Source organism: Eretmochelys imbricata, chromosome 4, assembly GCF_965152235.1.
Source record: "Eretmochelys imbricata isolate rEreImb1 chromosome 4, rEreImb1.hap1, whole genome shotgun sequence".
NCBI lineage: Eukaryota > Metazoa > Chordata > Testudines > Cheloniidae > Eretmochelys > Eretmochelys imbricata.
This window is the reverse complement of record NC_135575.1, coordinates 60,705,763-60,724,969: the sequence shown is the minus strand read 5'-3', so window position 1 is coordinate 60,724,969 and position 19,207 is coordinate 60,705,763. Positions and strand designations below refer to the sequence as shown.

At 37.5% G+C, this 19,207-nt stretch overlaps 1 protein-coding gene across 4 annotated transcripts in view; it reads left to right on the top strand.

Moving 5' to 3' along the window:
• LRBA (LPS responsive beige-like anchor protein) overlaps nucleotides 1-19,207 on the top strand; it is a 552,094-nt gene that overhangs the window by 416,321 nt on the left and 116,566 nt on the right. For all 4 annotated transcript variants that reach the window (XM_077815359.1, XM_077815362.1, XM_077815360.1 and 1 more), the window contains one exon: nucleotides 5,519-5,671. In XM_077815359.1, coding sequence (XP_077671485.1) covers nucleotides 5,519-5,671 — 153 coding nt within the window. The remainder of the gene's footprint in view (nucleotides 1-5,518; nucleotides 5,672-19,207) is intronic.

Below are 19,207 nucleotides of genomic sequence, written 5' to 3'. Positions count from 1 at the left end.
TTGTATCCAGTTTGCAAATTAATTTCAATTCAGCAGTCTCTCCTTGGAGTCTGTTTTGAAGTTTTTTTGTTGAAGAAATGCAACTTTTAGGTCTGTAATCGAGTGACCAAAGAGATTGAAGTGTTCTCCAACTGGTTTTTGAATGTTATAATTCTTGACATCTGATTTGTGTCCATTTATTCTTTTACGTAGAGACTGAATGTAAGAATGGCAAAATTTACCCTGTAGAATTGATTTTCATTAAAAATGATTTCACTGTTTTATTCCTGTTTCTAATCCCTGAAAGTATTTTAATAAAGAAAATGCTTGAAGTGATTTTCAAGATGAATATTTAGGACTACCACATGAAAATAATCAGACAATTTTGCAGTCCCCTGTGAAATCTTACAAACAAAAGAAGCATCAAACAACTCTGTAGTAATTTTCATTCAATAGATAAATAAAATGCTGTTACAGTTTAGTGTGGAAGTTGCCCATTTGGTGTGAAACTCTGGGGGGGGGGGGCAGGTGAACCAAATTTAGGTCCCTGTCACATGTAGGTGTATGCTAACTTCGATCCCATGAGTAGTCCCATTGTTGTCAGTAGAACTACTCACATGAGTAAGTGATTGCAGGATCAGGGCAATACTGTGCACATGCTATGATCCTTTTAAGAAAAAATAAATGTAGCATAAACAATGTTTTTGAACTTACTTTCAGTCAGAAGTAAATATTTATGGCCAAGTAAGAAGTGCTCCAGAATAGGCTTCTAGTAGCAGCACAAACAATGCCATTAAAAAGTAAAAAGAAAAGGAGTACTTGTGGCACCTTAGAGACTAACCAATTTATTTGAGCATAAGCTTTCATGGGCTACAGCTCACTTCGTCGGATACATTCAGTGGAAAATACAGTGAGGAGATTTATATACACACAGAACATGAAAAAATGTGTGTTTATCATGCACACTGTAAGGAGAGTGATCACTGAAGATGAGCTATTACCAGCAGGAGAGTGGGCGGGGGGGGGGGGGGAGAAAACCCTTTGTAGTGATAATCAAGGTGGGCCATTTCCAGCAGTTAACAAGAATGTCTGAGGAACAGTGGGGGGGGGGGGAAGAGAGAGAATAAACAAGGGGAAATAGTTTTACTTTGTGTAATGACTCAACCACTCCCAGTCTCTATTCAAGCCTAAGTTAATTGTATCCAATTTGCAAATTAATTCCAATTCAGCAGGCTCTCATTGGAGTCTGTTTTTGAAGTCTTTTTGTTGAAGAATTGCCACTTTTAGGTCAGAAATCGAGTGACCAAAGAGATTGAAGTGTTCTCCGACTGGTTTCTGAATGTTATAATTCTTGACATCTGATTTGTGTCCATTTATTCTTTTACGTAGAGACTGTCCAATGTACATGGCAGAGGGGCATTGCTGGCACATGATGGCATATATCACCTTGGTGGATGTGCAGGTGAACGAGCCTCTGATAGTGTGGCTGATGTGATTAGGCCCTATGATGGTGTCCCCTGAATAGATATGTGGACACAGTTGGCAATGGGCTTTGTTGCAAGGATAGGTTCCTGGGTTAGTGGTTCTGTTGTGTGGTGTGTGGTTGCTGGTGAGTATTTGCTTCAGGTTGGGGGGCTGTTTGTGGGCAAGGACTGGCCTGTCTCCCAAGATTTGTGAGAGCAATGGGTCGTCCTTCAGGTAATAGCTCATCTTAAGTGATCACTCTCCTTACAGTGTACATGATAAACACCCATTTTTTCATGTTCTGTGTGTATATAAATCTCCTCACTGTATTTTCCACTGAATGCATCCGATGAAGTGAGCTGTAGCTCACAAAAGCTTATGCTCAAATAAATTGGTTAGTCTCTAAGGTGCCACAAGTACTCCTTTTCTTTTTGTGAATACAGACTAACAGGGCTGCTACTCTGAAACCTATTTTAAAGTACTGACCTTGCTAAGGAGGCCATCATCAGAAGTGTAAAAATTTGTAAGCGTGATAAGGATGTAAGTATTGTCCTTTAACATGCCTCAGTTGAAATTATCTTTAGGTGCAAAGATGCCAGATTCTCTGTTGCCCTGCATTGTGTGTACTCCTTTACACCAGTGCAAAGTGACAGTAAAGTGGGTATAAAGTGCTACCAAATCTGAATGGTAATTTACAGCTATTTTGCACTCACTTTGCCTCTGTGTAAATGACACCAGTTGGTAAGGGCAACAAAATCAGGCCCCTGATATTTAAGAGAGGCCTTTGCTTGTTATAAAGAAAAACAGCTTTACTTTGGTACTGTAGAGATCTTCCTGAAAACTAATAATTGAAGTTATGAAATCATTTATATAAAAGGTTTTTTAATTGGGGGAAATTAACAGAAGTAACTGATTGTTTTTAAGTTGCTACCTTTCAGCATAGCATATTTCTGCATAATTTAATGAAAGCCATGTGTATTCTACAAAAGCCAAATGTTTTCTGATCTTGCAGAACCAAATGAGTAGTTGTGTTTTTATATATTTAAAAAGTCATCAGTCACATATGTGATGAGCTTATGTTTAAAATATTTAGCATCATACTATGTGCTAATATTTGTGGAGTAAGTTGATGTATTTCTCTGCTATTGAATTAATAGTAGCCTTTCTTTCTTTATGTGAGATGTAAAATGATGAAACTGATGAAACTTTGGTATTAGACCTCTTTCATTTAACTTTGCTACAACTCCCTTCCTTATTTGTCCAATTAACTGGTTTCAAACTTCTTATCAGGTACTTGTGAGGCATTTGGTATACAAGCTCATTTTTACCCTGCTTAATTAATTAAGGTGACTGTAAACAAAAATATGTACAATTCAAAGTCATGCAGTGTTTCACACAAGGATGGAGGTGATAATAGCTCAATTCCTGCTAGATCTTTCCTGTCTTTGCTCTGCTACTTCAGACTGACCTTGTCCACAATCTGATGACCTCCCTATTGCACTCAGCTGTTTGGAAAGCTGCTCTGCCATAGCTAGCCCTGAGGGGGTATCTGGGAGACCACTGATCCATTGACCCATGTCAAGACTGGATTTCAAATCTGATCTACTTGGGCCTCTGACATAGCTACACACAGGGGTCCACTGCACATAAAAGCCAACAAAACAGCCTGTATTTTTCTGCTGGTTAAGTGGCATGCAGTTTCCACTTGTTACACGGAATACCAGTTTTACACTAGTCACTTGCTGTGAAATTAATTTCCTGAAGCAATTACTAATATTGATCTGTTCCATTCAGAGGAGGGAATTCTCCAATTTAGCAGCATAATTTTTTCTAAATCTATCCAATTATCATCTTTACTTGCTGTGTTTCCTAAGACTGAATGTTAATGTCCCCTATTAAAAAATACATCAAAGGCAAAAAAAACCCCATAATTTCTACATAGGCATTTTCTAAATAAATGTAATGTTTGCATCACCCAGTTCAAATTACAAAAATCTGGAAATAAAAAAATTAGTTATGGTTCTAATAGCAACATTAACTAGACCACATTGTATACATCCTACATATTATGCGGTAAATATATATTATAGAATAGACCGCAATATATTAAGTTACACATTTAATTAAAAAGGAAAAATATATATTACATATATACAGTAGGTTTGCAGTGTTGTTGTAGCCATGTTACTCCCAGGATATTGGAGAGACAAAGTGGGTGAGGTAATATTTTTTACTGGAGTAAACTCTAACATTTGCAATAATAATAATTAATAATAATTTGCATCCGATGAAGTGAGCTGTAGCTCACAAAAGCTCATGCTCAAATAAATTGGTTAGTCTCTAAGGTGCCACAAGTACTCCTTTTCTTTTTGCGAATACAGACTAACACGGCTGTTACTTTGAAACCTAAAATTTGCAATAAGGTAACCGTACTATTGAAATTTAACTTTTCCTGACATTATGTGTTTAACTGGGCCCTTAATGTTCTATTGTCTACTTTAAATTTCCTTTTAAAAAAAAAAAGTGCCTCTTAATACTAAAATTGTTCCAATTAAGCTTAGAAATTCAAACTTCATTAGCTGTGTGTGCATGATTGTTTTTCTGAAAAATTTCTGCTGTTGTAAAAAATTCCTCACTGTTGCAGCTCTGCTAGTGAGAGCAGTAGTGTAGGCAGGCCACTCCTGTGTTAATCACTGAGTCCTAATCTCACTCAGAGCAGATATACACAATGATAAAACTTCTAGTTTCAATCTTGTAACAAGCTCCATGCAGGTAGACCCCTTCACTCCCACGGGAGCACCTTTGACTTCAGAGGTGCTCCCCCTGGGTGTAGTGGTCTGCCTGCATGGAGTTCATTGCAGAATCTGTCTTGAATGTTCCAGATGTTGCCAACACCAGTTGAGTTGTACTGGAGTGTCGAATACTTAACAACAACAACAACAGACTTTTTGACTTGTCACCTTTGTTTGGTTGGAGTTAGCAGGATTTTGAAATGGAAAAAGAAATAGAGGGCCTGATCCACTACTGCATTACTCTAGTTTTAATCTGGTATAACTCCATAGATTTCAAACTTTACAGAAAATTTACTTTTGAGCAGGGACCAAACATGGATAATTTCAGCCCAAATGGTGAATGCTTCAGACAGTATGTGTGAGTGAATGGGATTATTACCAAGGCTATGATTCTGTCACAGAGGTCACAGATTCCATGACTTTCTGGGACTTCTTCTGGGGCAGGGCTGGAGCAGCTGTCATCCTCGGAGCAGCGGCTGCCAGAACAGCTGGCCAGCGGCCAGCCCCGGGGCTGCCACCGGAGCAGCAGCCAGGGTTGGTTCAGCCCCTCTGGGGCTGTAGTAGTAGTAGTCGGCCCCTGTTGCAGGAGCAGCTGGTGGGGCTGGAGCAGCTGCAGGCCCCAGCAGTACTCTTTGTCCCCCGGCTGCCTCCTCTCCAGGGAATTTTTTAGTAAAAATCAGGTACAGGTCTCAGGCTTCCATTAATTTTTGTTTTTTGCCCGCGATCTGTCGTGACTTTTACTAAAAAATATCCATGACAGAATCGTAGCCTTAATTATTACTGTTTTGCAACATTATAACAATTATAACAGGCACTGCTTGCCTGCAGTGTTATGATTACCCTTTGTACACTTAGTAGTTATTCTTTTAAACATGGGGATTAATATGCAACTTGAAAGGAGCTATTTTGTCTCAGATCTCAGCCAAAATTTGTTTGCACCATGAGTCTTAATTTATTCCTCACCTAAATGGTTTTAAAAGATTGTCTATGAATATTTGTCAGATAAACGTGTAACCAAAAACATTTTACATATGTTTTTTAGTCAACAAAATATATTGTGAAATATTTCCTGAAAAATGCTCCCTTCCATTGTGTTAAGAGCATGATCAGGGCTTCACAAACATTTAAAGCCTCTTCAGATTTGGAAAGTAATGACAGAGGATTTCTACCTGTGAGTTTTTAATGTTCTCCGTATTGCACTCTGCCCCCCATCATTAATTCTTTATGTAACTGTGTTGTATGTTAGACTTTACATCACGATATTGTTTTTCCTTTGTATACAGGAGCTGATTCCTGAATTTTATTATCTCCCAGAGATGTTTGTCAACCTCAACAATTACAATCTAGGTGTGATGGATGACGGAACGGTGGTATCTGATGTTGAACTTCCACCATGGGCCAAAACCCCAGAAGAATTTGTTCGCATAAACAGGCTGGTAAGATGGCTATCATCTGTTGTCAGTGGAGGGCCAGGTCTCGCAACTTCTCTACTAAAATACCTTATGACCATTTGTCCTTGTCCTCTGTGCATAGATAGAATTTGCATTAAACTATTATTGAAAATGATAATCTGATGCAATATAAGGGAGTAATGGTTTCTTACAAAGGGGTGAGGGGGAAGGCTTGTCCTCTCACTCTTCGCTTTAAACTTTTTGTACACTGTGAAGATAAATATTTGCGTGGGGGGGGGGGGGGATACTGTAAAGAAAAAGTAGAGTAGGGGGTGGCTACATAATTCTTTTTTACATTCAAGTCTTGTATACCTTCAAAAGACTCGATGATTGAAGGACTAATGAAATTGTCCTATCACAAGAGACTGAAAATTGATTGATTTTCATTCAAGGAGGCTGTTTAAAATGTATATTTTTATTGGATTTTTTTTAACACTTATTTAACTCCAGTGTCTAATGAACCTTTGGGAGAAGTGGTGTCTTTCTTAAAGAGTCAGTGCCCCCACCCCTTCCATTAAGGGAGTGTTTTTCAGACATTTGAAAGCTGAGCTGCCCTTCAGGAAAATAACACCGATCACCCCCCTCACCCTCTTGTAATTGTGACATGTGGTTTTAAAGGCCTACACATCTTAATTTATACATTGTCTATGTCCCACCTCTTCCCCCAATCCCTCCCAGGGAGTCCTTCCCTCCTAAATGTTGGGAAGCCCTGGTGTGTTGGTCTTCATAAAATAGTATTTCCTCTCTTTCTTATATGCTTGGAACAGTGAAATAATTGAACAGAGCTATTTTGAAAGTAATATCATTGTTTTCTGAGTTTAGCACCCACTGAATGAACGGGGCAGTTCACACCTCAGAGCTATTGTTTCAGGCTCTCTGCAGACTCAAAGGTCTCTCCAACAGCGACATACTTTTTTTTGCCAACCATAACATATAGAAACTTTTAAAAAATAAATAAAGCTGAGCATTGAGGTAACAATTGATAGTCTGTCCATGGCCCACTCAGCTACTCCTTTGCAACCCTCATAGAAAATATTTAATTAAGATATGAAATCCTACTGTACACTTCAGAGATGCTAAAATGTCTTCGAAGAAGATCAGGAAACACCAGACTTGACCTTCCTAATATTTCTTAGGTTTAAAAAACAAACAAACAAACCAGAAAGAATACATTTATTCTGTTGTTGAAGGATAAACTTAAAACCTTTTCTTCATGACGAAGCTAAAAAGGCATACATAATTAAAAAACTTTTTTACAGGTTGTCTTAAAGCTTTTTACTCTGTTGCAAAAGAATTTATTCAACAGAGGTTCCTCTCTTTAGCAATTGGTCATTAACTGTCATTTTATTTGTGAGGTAATGCTATCATCGCCTTTGGAAATACTATTGCATGTAGGCTTGGCTCTGTGTATGGTTGGGGTAATGGAAATCAAGAATATTAATGCTTGCAATATTTATAGGACAAGTTATAAAGATTTTGAATTTTAAAGTATTCTAGAACAATTCAGGTGTATTCTTTTAAGGGAAAGTACATGTGAAATTGATCCAAATTAAGATTAAAACATGCACAGACTTCAGATAGTAAGGCTACTACCTCTTAAACAATGCAGGTTCAAGTGCAACTTTGGGTATTACAGAGCTTGATGAAGTTTGGTGAATTATGAATATGATATTCAGACTCTTTGAGTTCAGCATGTGTTGATGATTCAACACCCTTCTAAGAACAGAAAACACCATTGCAGACTTGTTCAATGTAATTTAGCATCTTGATTTGCTCACAGCAGTATTTTTAATCCTTACATATACTATGTCCATCTTTCTGTCATTGTCCACACTAAGAAAGTTAAGACCATCAGTGGAGGCTGTAGTACAGACAGGCGTTTTTACCACCCCATAATCTAATCTTGCACAATGGAAGCTGTCTCTCCAATGGCAAAATTAAGAACCACAATCCAACACTCTAGCTCCACTTGTGGCAACAATTCTGCCTTGTCCACTGCTAATAGGGTTGCACCAGGGATCATTATAAATCCTAATTTTCCTGCTGGGGACATAAACAGTACTCCCCAACTCCTTTCTCTTTTCCAATATTCCCATACCCACTCTTTCTTTTTTCTCTTCCTTTCTGACCCCAGCATCCATTTTTTCTCTCTGCCTTCAGGACTGCCCTTTACCCCGCTCTTTCATTTCCCAAGGCTGTTGCTAATAACCTCTGCCTCTTTGCAGTTCTACTTGATATCTCTCACTTGTGCTATATTCTCAGAGGAAGTGCCTGATCAGTAGGAAGAAGATGCTTTTTAATTATTTGTGTTAAACTCTTGGACACTAAAGTAGTATCCCCTTAGAGCTATATCTTATATAGTAATACACTCAGTCTGTATTCTAAGTAGTAGTATTTTTCTTTATCTACTTAGGATCTACATAGTAAGTGTTGCTTTATTTTGGTACTCCTTGAAAGATCATTTCAGAAAAAAAGAACTAGAGTGAAAACCATGTTTCTTATTATATAACGAACTGTCTACTAAGCAGTAACATTATTTCAGGTTTGAAAGGGGCAGCACTTTCCTAACCTTGAATCATTTGCACTTTCAAATTTTAAATTACTTTAACTCATAGTTTAAATATTTTTCAGATCTTAAAAATTACTTAACTATGTTCTTACAACTCTAGATTATTGTTCAGATGTAAATATCTAATCTTTGTTTTTCACTTGGTTTAGTTTTCAAGTAAATGTTCATTAATGAAAGTGACTTATTAAAGTTATTTAGTTTAGAAAGGTTTTATGTTAGTTATTATGCTGTCCATCTTAATATCTGGCACGTAGGTAAAAGTTGCAGTATTAGTAATGCATTTATTAATAATGAAGATTTTCATTCCACGTTTTTGTCCTAAACTAGTTCTTTCATTAAGAGAGAAAATGCAAAGTAATTATTAAAAATAAGAATGTTTTGCTCAATAAAACTTTTTTTACCTGAAGATATAATTTTGAAAGTATTTTATAATTTGATGCAGTAGAGTATTTTTGGTGGCATAATCTCATTGTGGGGAGGGAGAAAATAGGGACTTGAAAAGCAGCACCATATAAAATTTCTTTGTTCAGAGCTTTGCTTCTGATAATAGCCCTTCTGGCCACACCACAAATCCCTGCTAATATTGGTGTAATTCATAAACAAAGAAAGTTTTGAACAGCCCTTCAGTGTTAAATTAAAGCCCTTTACTAACTAGTCAACGAACTAGTTTAAGCTGGATGTGTACAACAAGTAAATTTGGTCTGCCTGTAAGGCTTGGTTCCGTCGTGAATATTTTTATGGGCAGTGCCATTAGTGATCTTCTGTTTTACAGTTGAATAAAAACCATCAATTTGTATGCAAAAATACTAAGATTAATTTTCTTTTTAATATTTGTGGGTTTAGCATGATGAACAAAATGGCTATTTTTAACTAGAATAAGTATATTTACTAGCAGTCACCTGAAACTCAGTGCCTCAGAAATATTATTAAAAATGGTTGTTACAATACAGCACTGATTCATTTACTATTCCTTACAACTTCCTGTATCAGACTAAATTATAATTATAGTATTGTAAGTGCTCTTTTTTGTAAGCTATCACACACAGATTTTTTCCTCTTGCATTTCAGTTTACCTTTTCAAGACCACAGATTTTATGCAATGATTGGAGCTCATGAAATGCATACTGCTTTGATCTGTGACCTTTTTGTGGTGCTAATCAGGTTTCTGATATCATTATACCTTGCTCATTAATCATATTTCCTGCAGCCCGTCAGCCAGCCAGACAGCCCAGGCCCCTGTTTTCAGCCCTGTGTTGGCAGGTTTCTGCTTTTCCAGATTATTACAGTGTGATACTTTGGCTTCTCATAAGCAGACCCACATCAAGCTGTGTGCTACAATTAAAGTCAGATGGTCCTCAGGTTGAACAGGGATATAGTGTTGCAGCTGTCTGTCTTCCTGGAACAGACCAGTACGAGGAACAGATGATATGTAGGTCAGTGCATAATAACAGATTGTACACTACTGGGTCAATAGCAGGGGTTCAGAACATTAATTGACTGACAAACTTATTTAAAACTGATTCCCAACCTCTTTTAAAACTGTATATAGGATGTATTTTAAATAGAATAGATTGCATATGTGGCTGTTTTTTCTGTGTGGTATTGGGAGAAAGAGGAGTATGGTGGATGGATAATACTACATTTTGATTGATGCAGTGTCATACAGTCAGCTAAATGAGTCTAATAATGTAGTATAAACTACATTTTAGAATTGTAAAATACAGTTTTTACTTGTAAATTTATTTCCTCTTCATATCTTGTATAGTTTGACAACAGAAAGCATGAATCACAATTTTTTGGTAAAGAAGACTTTATTTGATCAAAGTGTAATAGTCTTTCATCAAGCTGAAAAATAAATTGTTTTTGTTCAGTCTTCTCCCCCCATAGAGGGAATACAAATGTACTTGGCTAGTATTTTTCTGGGGTTTTAGATCATTTATTTAATTTAACAGTGTTTAAAATGTGGTCTAGTTTTCCTTGATCCTGTGGAGTAGTCACAATTTTGTGTCTAACAGTGGACTGCTATTGTAATATTATATCACATCAGAAATTCAGAATTATGACTTCACTGATGCACCATAGATGTGATAGATGACCTGTGAAGGATCAGGACCAAAAAAATTAGGAGACACATCTGAAAGTTAAATGGACTTCAGTTTTAATCAGATATCATTCAAAGTTGTCCCCAGTATTTAAGTCTCTCTGTAAAGCTGAAAGAGTAATCATTAGTAAAGTTATGAACCTAATGTGTACTGTGCAAAATATTATTTAAATATTCAAACTGATTTAAAGCTTGTTGCATATCCTTAGGAATAAAATACTTATAGTTCATCAAACTTTAGCAGTACTTAAAGCCATATATTAGCACCTAAAATATTTGAAAATGTTTTCTTCAAAGTGAGTGAGGTAATATCTTTTATTAAACCGACTTCTGTTGGTGAGAGAGAGAAGCGTTCGAGCTTCACACAGCTCTTCTTCAGATCTGACAAAGGTAACCAGTGTCACAGCTAAATACAAGATGGGACAGATTATTAAGCATAAGGGGTTAACACATGTCGTACCACAGGTTTTGCATTTGTTGTCCTGGAAGAACCTGCAGACATATTTTTACTGCTACAATGATCAACACTCCCCACAACACACTTTCAAAATCTATGGGTTCTACACATTCCTATCACAATACGTGGTGTAAATCAGCCAGTGCATTAATGTCCCAAGAACAACTATGCGAGTGAAACCAGATAATCACTATGCTCTAGAATGAACTCACACAGAAGAATGATAAAAGACAAAAATACCCTGTCACTTGTGGCAAAGAGGGATTCTCTCGTCAGCATAGGTATTCCATGTCCTCAAGAGAAAGTAGCTAGGTTGATGGAAGAATTTTTCTGTTGACCGAACACTGTCTACGCTGGAGGTTAGGTCAGCTTAACTATGCCACTCAAGGGTATGTTTTTTTTCCTCTTCCCTGAGCAGCGTAGCTGGGTCGACCTAACTTTTATTGTAGAGCTGTCCTAAAAATCATGATCTCAACAGAGACACTGGTTTTATAGCTCATTATAACCATTTATAACCCTCCTTTGTCCTATGACTGCAGAGCTGTGAATTGCCCACTTCATTTTAATTGGTTCCTTGCAACATGTGTTAAACCCTTATGCTTAACAATCTGTCTCGCCTTGTAATTAGCTGATATTCTGGGTACCTCTTTTAGGCCTGAAGAAGAGCCCTGTGAGGTTTAAAAGCTTGTCTCATTCAACAACAGAAGTTGGTCCAATAAAAGATATTACTTCACCCACCCGTGTCTTTCTCATATCCTGGGACTAACAAAGTTACAACAACACTCCAAACAACAATGGAAGATAATTAATTTCTTCAAGATACACACATGTAATTGCCAGCTGCAAACAGTGCATCAGTAATAAAAATACCAACAGATTTTTAAACAATACTCAGGGTTATCATTCAAATCAACGAAAACCAAGAAATACAAAATGAAGGCTGTCATTTCATCACTAAGTTAACTCCTTCACAACATTGAAGTGTGTGCGCACAACCATGCAAGGAAAGGAAAGAATGTTGCCTTTAAATAGGCATCAATTTAAAATGTAATGAATGTCAAAAAATAATTTAAGGGTATTTTCATGTATTAAACATACTCCTGAATCCCCCTACGGTTTTTTTTTAGGTCTTCTATTTTTCCTACTCGGTTTGTTGAGTGAAAGACTTTTGCAAACAAGGGAAGTACAAAATAATCAGGAAAAAAGAGACAAATCTTTTAATATCTTTCAGTTATAGTAATCTCTTAGTAATAATAGTGTGTAAATATTCTCAGACAAAACTGAGATATTTAAATTGAAGGTATCCTTTTAACTACCGATTTCCTGTTGTTTGTTTGTTTGAGTGTCTTATAAATATGTAAACAGTCATGTGTTATAATTGTTTTACAATTGTTATTTAACTTTAAATTCACAGTTTTTCTCTTGTTAAAATAACTGATTACACTACCCTACTAATGTTAACTTTGGTAGAAATTTTCAAGGCCCTGCCTACTGATCAGATACCATACTTGAGCTATAGCTCACGAAAGCTTATGCTCAAATAAATTTGTTAGTCTCTAAGGTGCCACAAGTACTCCTTTTCTTTTTGCGAATACAGACTAACACGGCTGCTACTCTGAAACCATACTTGATTGGTCATGATTTTCATAAGGAAACCAGAAACCACAGTAGCAGGGAATCAGTGATTTTATTATTATTGTACATTAAGAGTAATGCTTTGCAAATGCCTTCTTCATTAAAATAACGTACTTCCCAGTGGTACTTTGGGAGCAGTTATAACTACCATTATTATAAAGGTAGATCACCTTGCTCCAAAATGGAGAGGATGTATATAATCTTTCAACTAGGAACTGATGTCCAGAAAGGCAAGATTTAATTTTGGTGTATTTTATAACTTCTGAGGAGTTTGGTTTTTTTTAAACTGACTGGCCCTGATAAGTCCAGGTTTGACTTGTATACCTTTGTGCGTTAGCTGAATTTTAGATCTTGCTGATAAATAAAACTGTTGATCAACTGGTAATATCCATAAATCCAAAAATTTCTATAGCACCCTCAGCTTTTTGATAATTAGAATATTTTAGAAATAAAAGTATTGTCAGAATCAATTGTGACAGCTTTCCATAATATGTCTCAATTTAAGTATTTTTAGTTTATTACAGAATTATTCCTTTTGTAAATTAGTAGTTTAACCATCTTGTTCAATTTTGTTAAAATGTCAAGCAAATTATAAAAATGCTGGTGCAGTTCTACAATCATTTTGAGTTAGAAAGCTTGTGAGAAGAACAAAATAGAGCTTTGACTTGCCCAAACACACATCCTAGTGGGGGGGAAAAATTGGTATTATAAAGCACTGTTTAGTAAAAAGAAGTCCACAACAAAAATTAGAGAATAATTATTGGTCAATGTGGTGCATTGTTCCTCAGTGCAGGTTACTGTGCTTCATTCCAGAAAACATTAAACAGCCAACAGTCCTTGCCAACTGCCATGGCAACAATACTCAGTGCTGCCAACCACAAAACCTGTTTGGTTTTTTGTGTCTTCACTCTCCCTATCCACAGGCAGTCAATTTGTTAGAGAACTGACAGACATTTTCGAGGCCATTATGCTACTTGCAGCCTATAAAAATTCTTGGTACTTGTTGAGTTAGAGAACAGAGATACAGAATAATCTTAAGGTTAAGGCACTAGACTGGAACTCTGGAGGTCTGGGCTCTGTAACTGACTCAATCGCTGTATTCTATTCCTGACTTAGACCAGGACTACACTACAACTTTGGTTGATACAAATTACATCGCTGCACATCTGCCGAAGTTAGTATATTGCTCAGCTACTTGCGTCAGTGCTGAACATATTCCCTGGAGTGGTTACGTCAATGCAAAGTGCAGTGCATCCACAGGTAGGTATCCCAGTGTACTCTGCACCGCTGTCCAGTGCAGTGCCTTTTGGGAAATGTTCGCAATGAGTTATGGGGGTAGAAATGAGTTTCTCAGTGATCTCCTGGAGCTAGATGTCAAGTTCCCAGCATGCAACTTTCTCCATCACTTTTAATGACATCACTATCCCACTATTTTCAAGCCTTTTTAAAAAAAAAACAACAAACCCACGCAGCACTTTTTGCTGTCCTCCATCTCGGACAGAAGCATGGAGCCTGCAGAGCTCTGCACTAGACACATGAAGGCTGCAAATACAGGATGCAAGATTTTCCAGTCTTTGCAGCCCGCAGGAGGAAACACAACAAAGGGGGACATAGTGATTCCTTGGAGTACAGATTACTGAGGGACATAGCAAAAGCCAGTTCAAGACAGACCATGGTGAAAATGGGGAGGAGTTTCATTACCAGTTCTTAAATTTGATGAAATGGAAAGTAGGGATGCATTGTTTAGGTGTTACGTCCGTTTGTATTTCTGCAGATAGGTGATTTCATATGGCTTTTTTGTTTTGAAGCTGTCATCTACATGCAACATGAGGGCTGAGGGGGGACAATATCTGTAAACTCTGTAAGTGTTTTAATGGTATCAAAAATCACTTTGTGTTTCTAGACAACATATAGAGAGTCTGTAAACAAAAGAGTCTGTTTACATATATAGTGTACACTGTCACAAAGCACGTATTTAAAGTTTTAGCACACTGATTGATGAGGTATCTTAAAATAGTAAACTACATTTATTTGACTTTGCAGTGAGGCTGTAATTTTAACAAAAATAAGTTATACAAGAGCTATGTTCATTAATCCAAGGGGAAAAAGGTCTTCTGTGCTCATTACAGCTGAAGGAAAGTTGTACAGCCCAAACATACAAGATGCTGAGCATCTTGTGCTCTATGGAAATCAATAGGAGTAGAAGGTCTGCACATCTTTCAGTATTGAGCCCCTAATCTCCATGAATCTTGTGTTTTTGCATGTTTTTAAATGTATCAATAAAAAGGTCACATTCAAATTTTGAGTACATTCCATAATCTTCCTCATACAATATTGTGTACACCTGGGAAATCTTGGCAGTATTGTGAAGAGATTGTACATTCTGAAAGGGAGATTTAGAGAATGTATAAAACATTTTAAACTTCACAGAACTGTGTTTTCTTTCTCCTTCCCAGCAGTTAAAGCTTTAAACTGCTCTTTAGTCCAAGTCTGATGACCAATTACTGGAAACCCTGAGGCTATGTCTACACTTAAAATGATACAGTGGCACCGCTGCAGCTACCTCATTATAGCACTTCAGTGTAGACCCCGTCTCGGAAGCGTTCTCCTGTTGCTGTAGTTAATCCACCTCCCCAAGAAGGGGACAGAAGAATTCTTCCATTGACCTAGCGCTGTCTACACCCAGCGAGGTCAGCAGAGCTACATCTCTCAGGGGTGTGGATTCTTCATGCTGGTTTGTGTTTTCGTATAGACCAGTCCCATCCTTAAATCTTCGCCAATAGGCTTGTCTATATAAGGAATTCATGGAGAAGTTAGTATGAAATAACAGATTTGGCCATTAGCCTGAAAAAAGGAAGGAAAATGTAGCCTCATTTAAATACCTTGAGCACGTGTTTCATATCGGATATAAATGTAGAGTAATGTTATTGAAGCAGTAGAATTACACTTGTGTGAAACTTTTGCAAGTGAGAGTAGAATCCTGCTGTATAGTTTGTATGTATTTTAAATTTATTATTTATTTATTTTTTAAATTTATTTTTAATGTATTAGGCATTGAGGTAGGACAGTGCATCAACATACGCAAAAGAAAAGCAGAGTAGAAATGTTTCCCTGAGTAATTTGATATGCAACCCATGAGTGAGAAGATCTTTTGGAAGTATTGGAATAAATAAAAGTAGTTTAATTTCTCTGTCTATTTAATGTTTGTATTTTTATATTATATTCTGTGTGCATATGAATTGCTTACTTTTATTTTTCTGATTTTTCTCTTTGCACCATAGCTAAGATATCAGGCCAGAAGTTTACCTCTGTTCAGATCTCATCCAGTTAAATATTCCTTTTTAAATTTTCAGATGAAATTATTATTTTTTAATATTATTATTATTGACTAAATTTAATTGTTTCTCTCCTCTCCCATCAGATTAATGAGGATAGTAATACTGTGTTGATTCCAGTCAGAAATCTGGATAAAATTTACTGTTTCATTTTACTGTTTTAACCCATCAAACAAAGTCCCATAAGAATATAACTTTTAAAAAAATAGTGTGTTCAACCCCCCCCACTCCCCTTTGGTTTTCATTTGCAAACACAGCAAGAAGCAGTGTTCTTTTGGTATTTTAAAATGAAATTTTAAAATGAAAAACACTGCAGATATTCTTTTAATGGGGCAAAATTAATCACAACATGAAAGGAAAAAGTTATTCTTCTTTGAGTGCTGGTTTCTTTGTGTATTTTGCTGTGGATATGCATGTGCTCCATGTGCCAAAGACCGGAAGATTTTTACTAGCAATGTCTGTTTGTCTGCACATGAGCCTTTCTCCTTGTGCTCCAAACTCAGGGTATAAGGGGTGGTGTGGACAGACAGCTTCTCTAGTTCCTTTCTACTGCTGCAGAGTCTGAAATGGAACCTCTCAGGTCCACGGAGTTGCTCTTCAGTGTTTTCTGTAAATATAGTTATTATTAGATAGTTTTTATAGTGTTAGTTCTTAAAGTTTCAGTATCTCGTTAGTTATTTACAATTTGGGCTTCCCCCTCCTAACCATGTATCTCTCTTCTTCTCTGCATGAGTGGAGATAGATATATGACTCCAGAGGACCTTATCATCCCTCTGGATCCAGAGTGCCTCATTTTATAGGACCCTGGCCTTACTAGGAGACCCAACACCATCCGTACAGGGTTGGTACAGCAGAAGAAGCCATTCTCCTATCCCTACCACCATCTGTGATACATCAACATCCACAATACCAGTGGGACTCCCTGAAGAATTAGAGCCTATGTTTTACTCCTGAGGGGAGTCGGACTTTGGTGAGGAACCTCATCACAGAGACAGGACGTTAGTCCAGACTGAGATTCCAGAATCTCCTGGGCCCCCTGGTAACCTTACCAGGCAGGGTACCCTCAGGATCAATAGTACCCTATGCCATGGTAACTGCCTCAAACAATGTTTGAGCCCTCTCACAGGTTTTATTGTGGGCAGTGAGATCCATACAGATGCTACATTAAATCCATACATTCTCATCAAAAGTCACAACAGCCCTCCCCTCCCAGAGAGGAAACTGAACTCCTCAGGAGACCATGGAAGAGGAGGAGGAAGAACCAGAACCAGCAGTCCCAATAGAAATATTTTCATATCCTGATGAGGCAGTGCTCTGATGTCACTTTTTCTGCTTAACAACTACAGGATACTCCAGATCCCCCTGGAGGAAGTCCAAGAGACACGTCACAAGCTCCTTGACACTTTACGGAGCACTGGGCCTAATAAGGTAGCACTTCCTATTAATGAAGCTATTTTGGAACCCCAAAAAACCATCTGGCACATGCCAGCAACATGTGTCCCCATTCCTAAGAGGACAGAAAACAAATACTTCATACCAGCTATGGAAGAAGAAATTTTGTTTTCACATCCTGCCCCAAACTGTTTAGTTTTACAAGTTGCCATTGAAAGGATAAGGCAACATCAGTCATGGGCCCTCCAGTAAAGAGACTAAACATTTGAACATCCTCAGGAGGAAGGCCTTTACTTCAGCATGAGTAGCAGCATATTTATGTGGCTACGATGTAGCCATAGTGGTGTATAAACTGGCCTGACATGTAGAAGACCATTCTTTACCTCAACCAGCCTGCAATTCCAGGCAGCTGATTACCAGGTGTTAATTTTGTCAGTTACTCAAAATTTGCTGAATTTACAGACAGTCCCCCACAGGATAATAGAGCACAGTTTCAAGCTCTTATTAAGCAGTGTAGGTGGTTGTCATATCCTCCTTCTAAGTTGCAGTGGATGCAGCTGACGGCCTCGCAGTTGATGGTGATGGCTGTTATGTGTTCAGAGTCTTGGCCTCATTCTTCCAGATTGCCTAGGGAAGTGCAGTCTGCAGTAGACAATTTGCCCTTTGACAGGAACAACCTATTTAGTGAAAAAATGGATGAGTCATTACACTCTTTGAAAGACTCAAGGAAAACTCTCTGGTCCCTGGGGATAGACTACAAACCCAGACCAGCACCACAACCTGTTTACCATCAGAGGGAATATTAACCACCACAAAAACAAATGATGCAGCAGGGCAAACATAATGCTCTCCTTCCAACCACAGCCTCCCAGTATGAACTCTGAGAACTGTAAATCATCCCAGATGCAATGTCCTTCAACCAAGAAAAAAATTGATTAAAAAAAAAATTGGTGGACACCTAACCTGTTTCCCCAATACTTTTCAGATGACAGCAGACAAATGGGTTCTCGACATCATCAATTCTGGCTTTGTAATAGAATTCCTCTCCCCTACCCCTCCAAAACCTCTTTCCTTTCCCTCTTCAGGGACTGCTTTCATGAGACGATACTCATTCAAGAGGTAAACTCACTCCATTAACAGGAGTCGTAGAGCTGGTACTCCCTCAAGATTGGGTGGGGAGAAAGGGTTTTATTTAAGCCTAACCCCAGATGTCTACACTGCAGTTTTTGTAGCCCCACAGCCCAAGCTCCATGAGCCCGAGTCAGCTGACATGGGCCAGACATGAGTGTTTAATTGCAGTGTAGACATATCCATCGAAAGAACTGATTGGTCTGTGCCACCTCTTATACATTCAGCTCTGAGCATGAGGAGGAGAAAGATGTGGATCAATGGACACTGCCACCAAAAATCTTCTAGTTTCGTGTGCATGGCATACATGCACATCCACAGTGGAATATAGGTAGGGACCACACATGTCAAAGAACTCTGGTTACTATATAAGGTAAGTAAATTTCTCTGAATCTTTTTTCCCTTTTAAAGAGCATGATGAGTTAAGGGGTCACTGTACAGGTTAGATCATTAACTAGGGAGGATGATAGTGCTCTCAATCTTTTTATTGAAATTCTAAGTGTAAAAGCAATAAGAGTTTTTTAAGGGATTTTTAAAGGTACTCTCTTGATATCTCTCTATTATATCTTACTCCCAAATATTACCTTCTTCTTAAACCCAAGTAAAAGGATTACCCTCTGAAAAGTGTTCAGCAAAACTAGGAATGTAAGTGTTTTAAGCAAAATACAACAAAAAATATGAATGAGTTTAGATTAATACGGTTATGAAGCTATGCTAAGTCACAAAACTGCCTGTGCTATGTAAGATTAATGCAATTTTGGAAAGTGATTTCCTGGGAAGTATCTCTGTCTTTCTTCTCTTGGTAGAAGAAGTTAAAGTCAAAAGTAGTTTGCCTCAAAATGTGAAATCGTAATAATCATTCTCAAAAACAAAATACTATGAACAAGATACAACAAAATTAAGT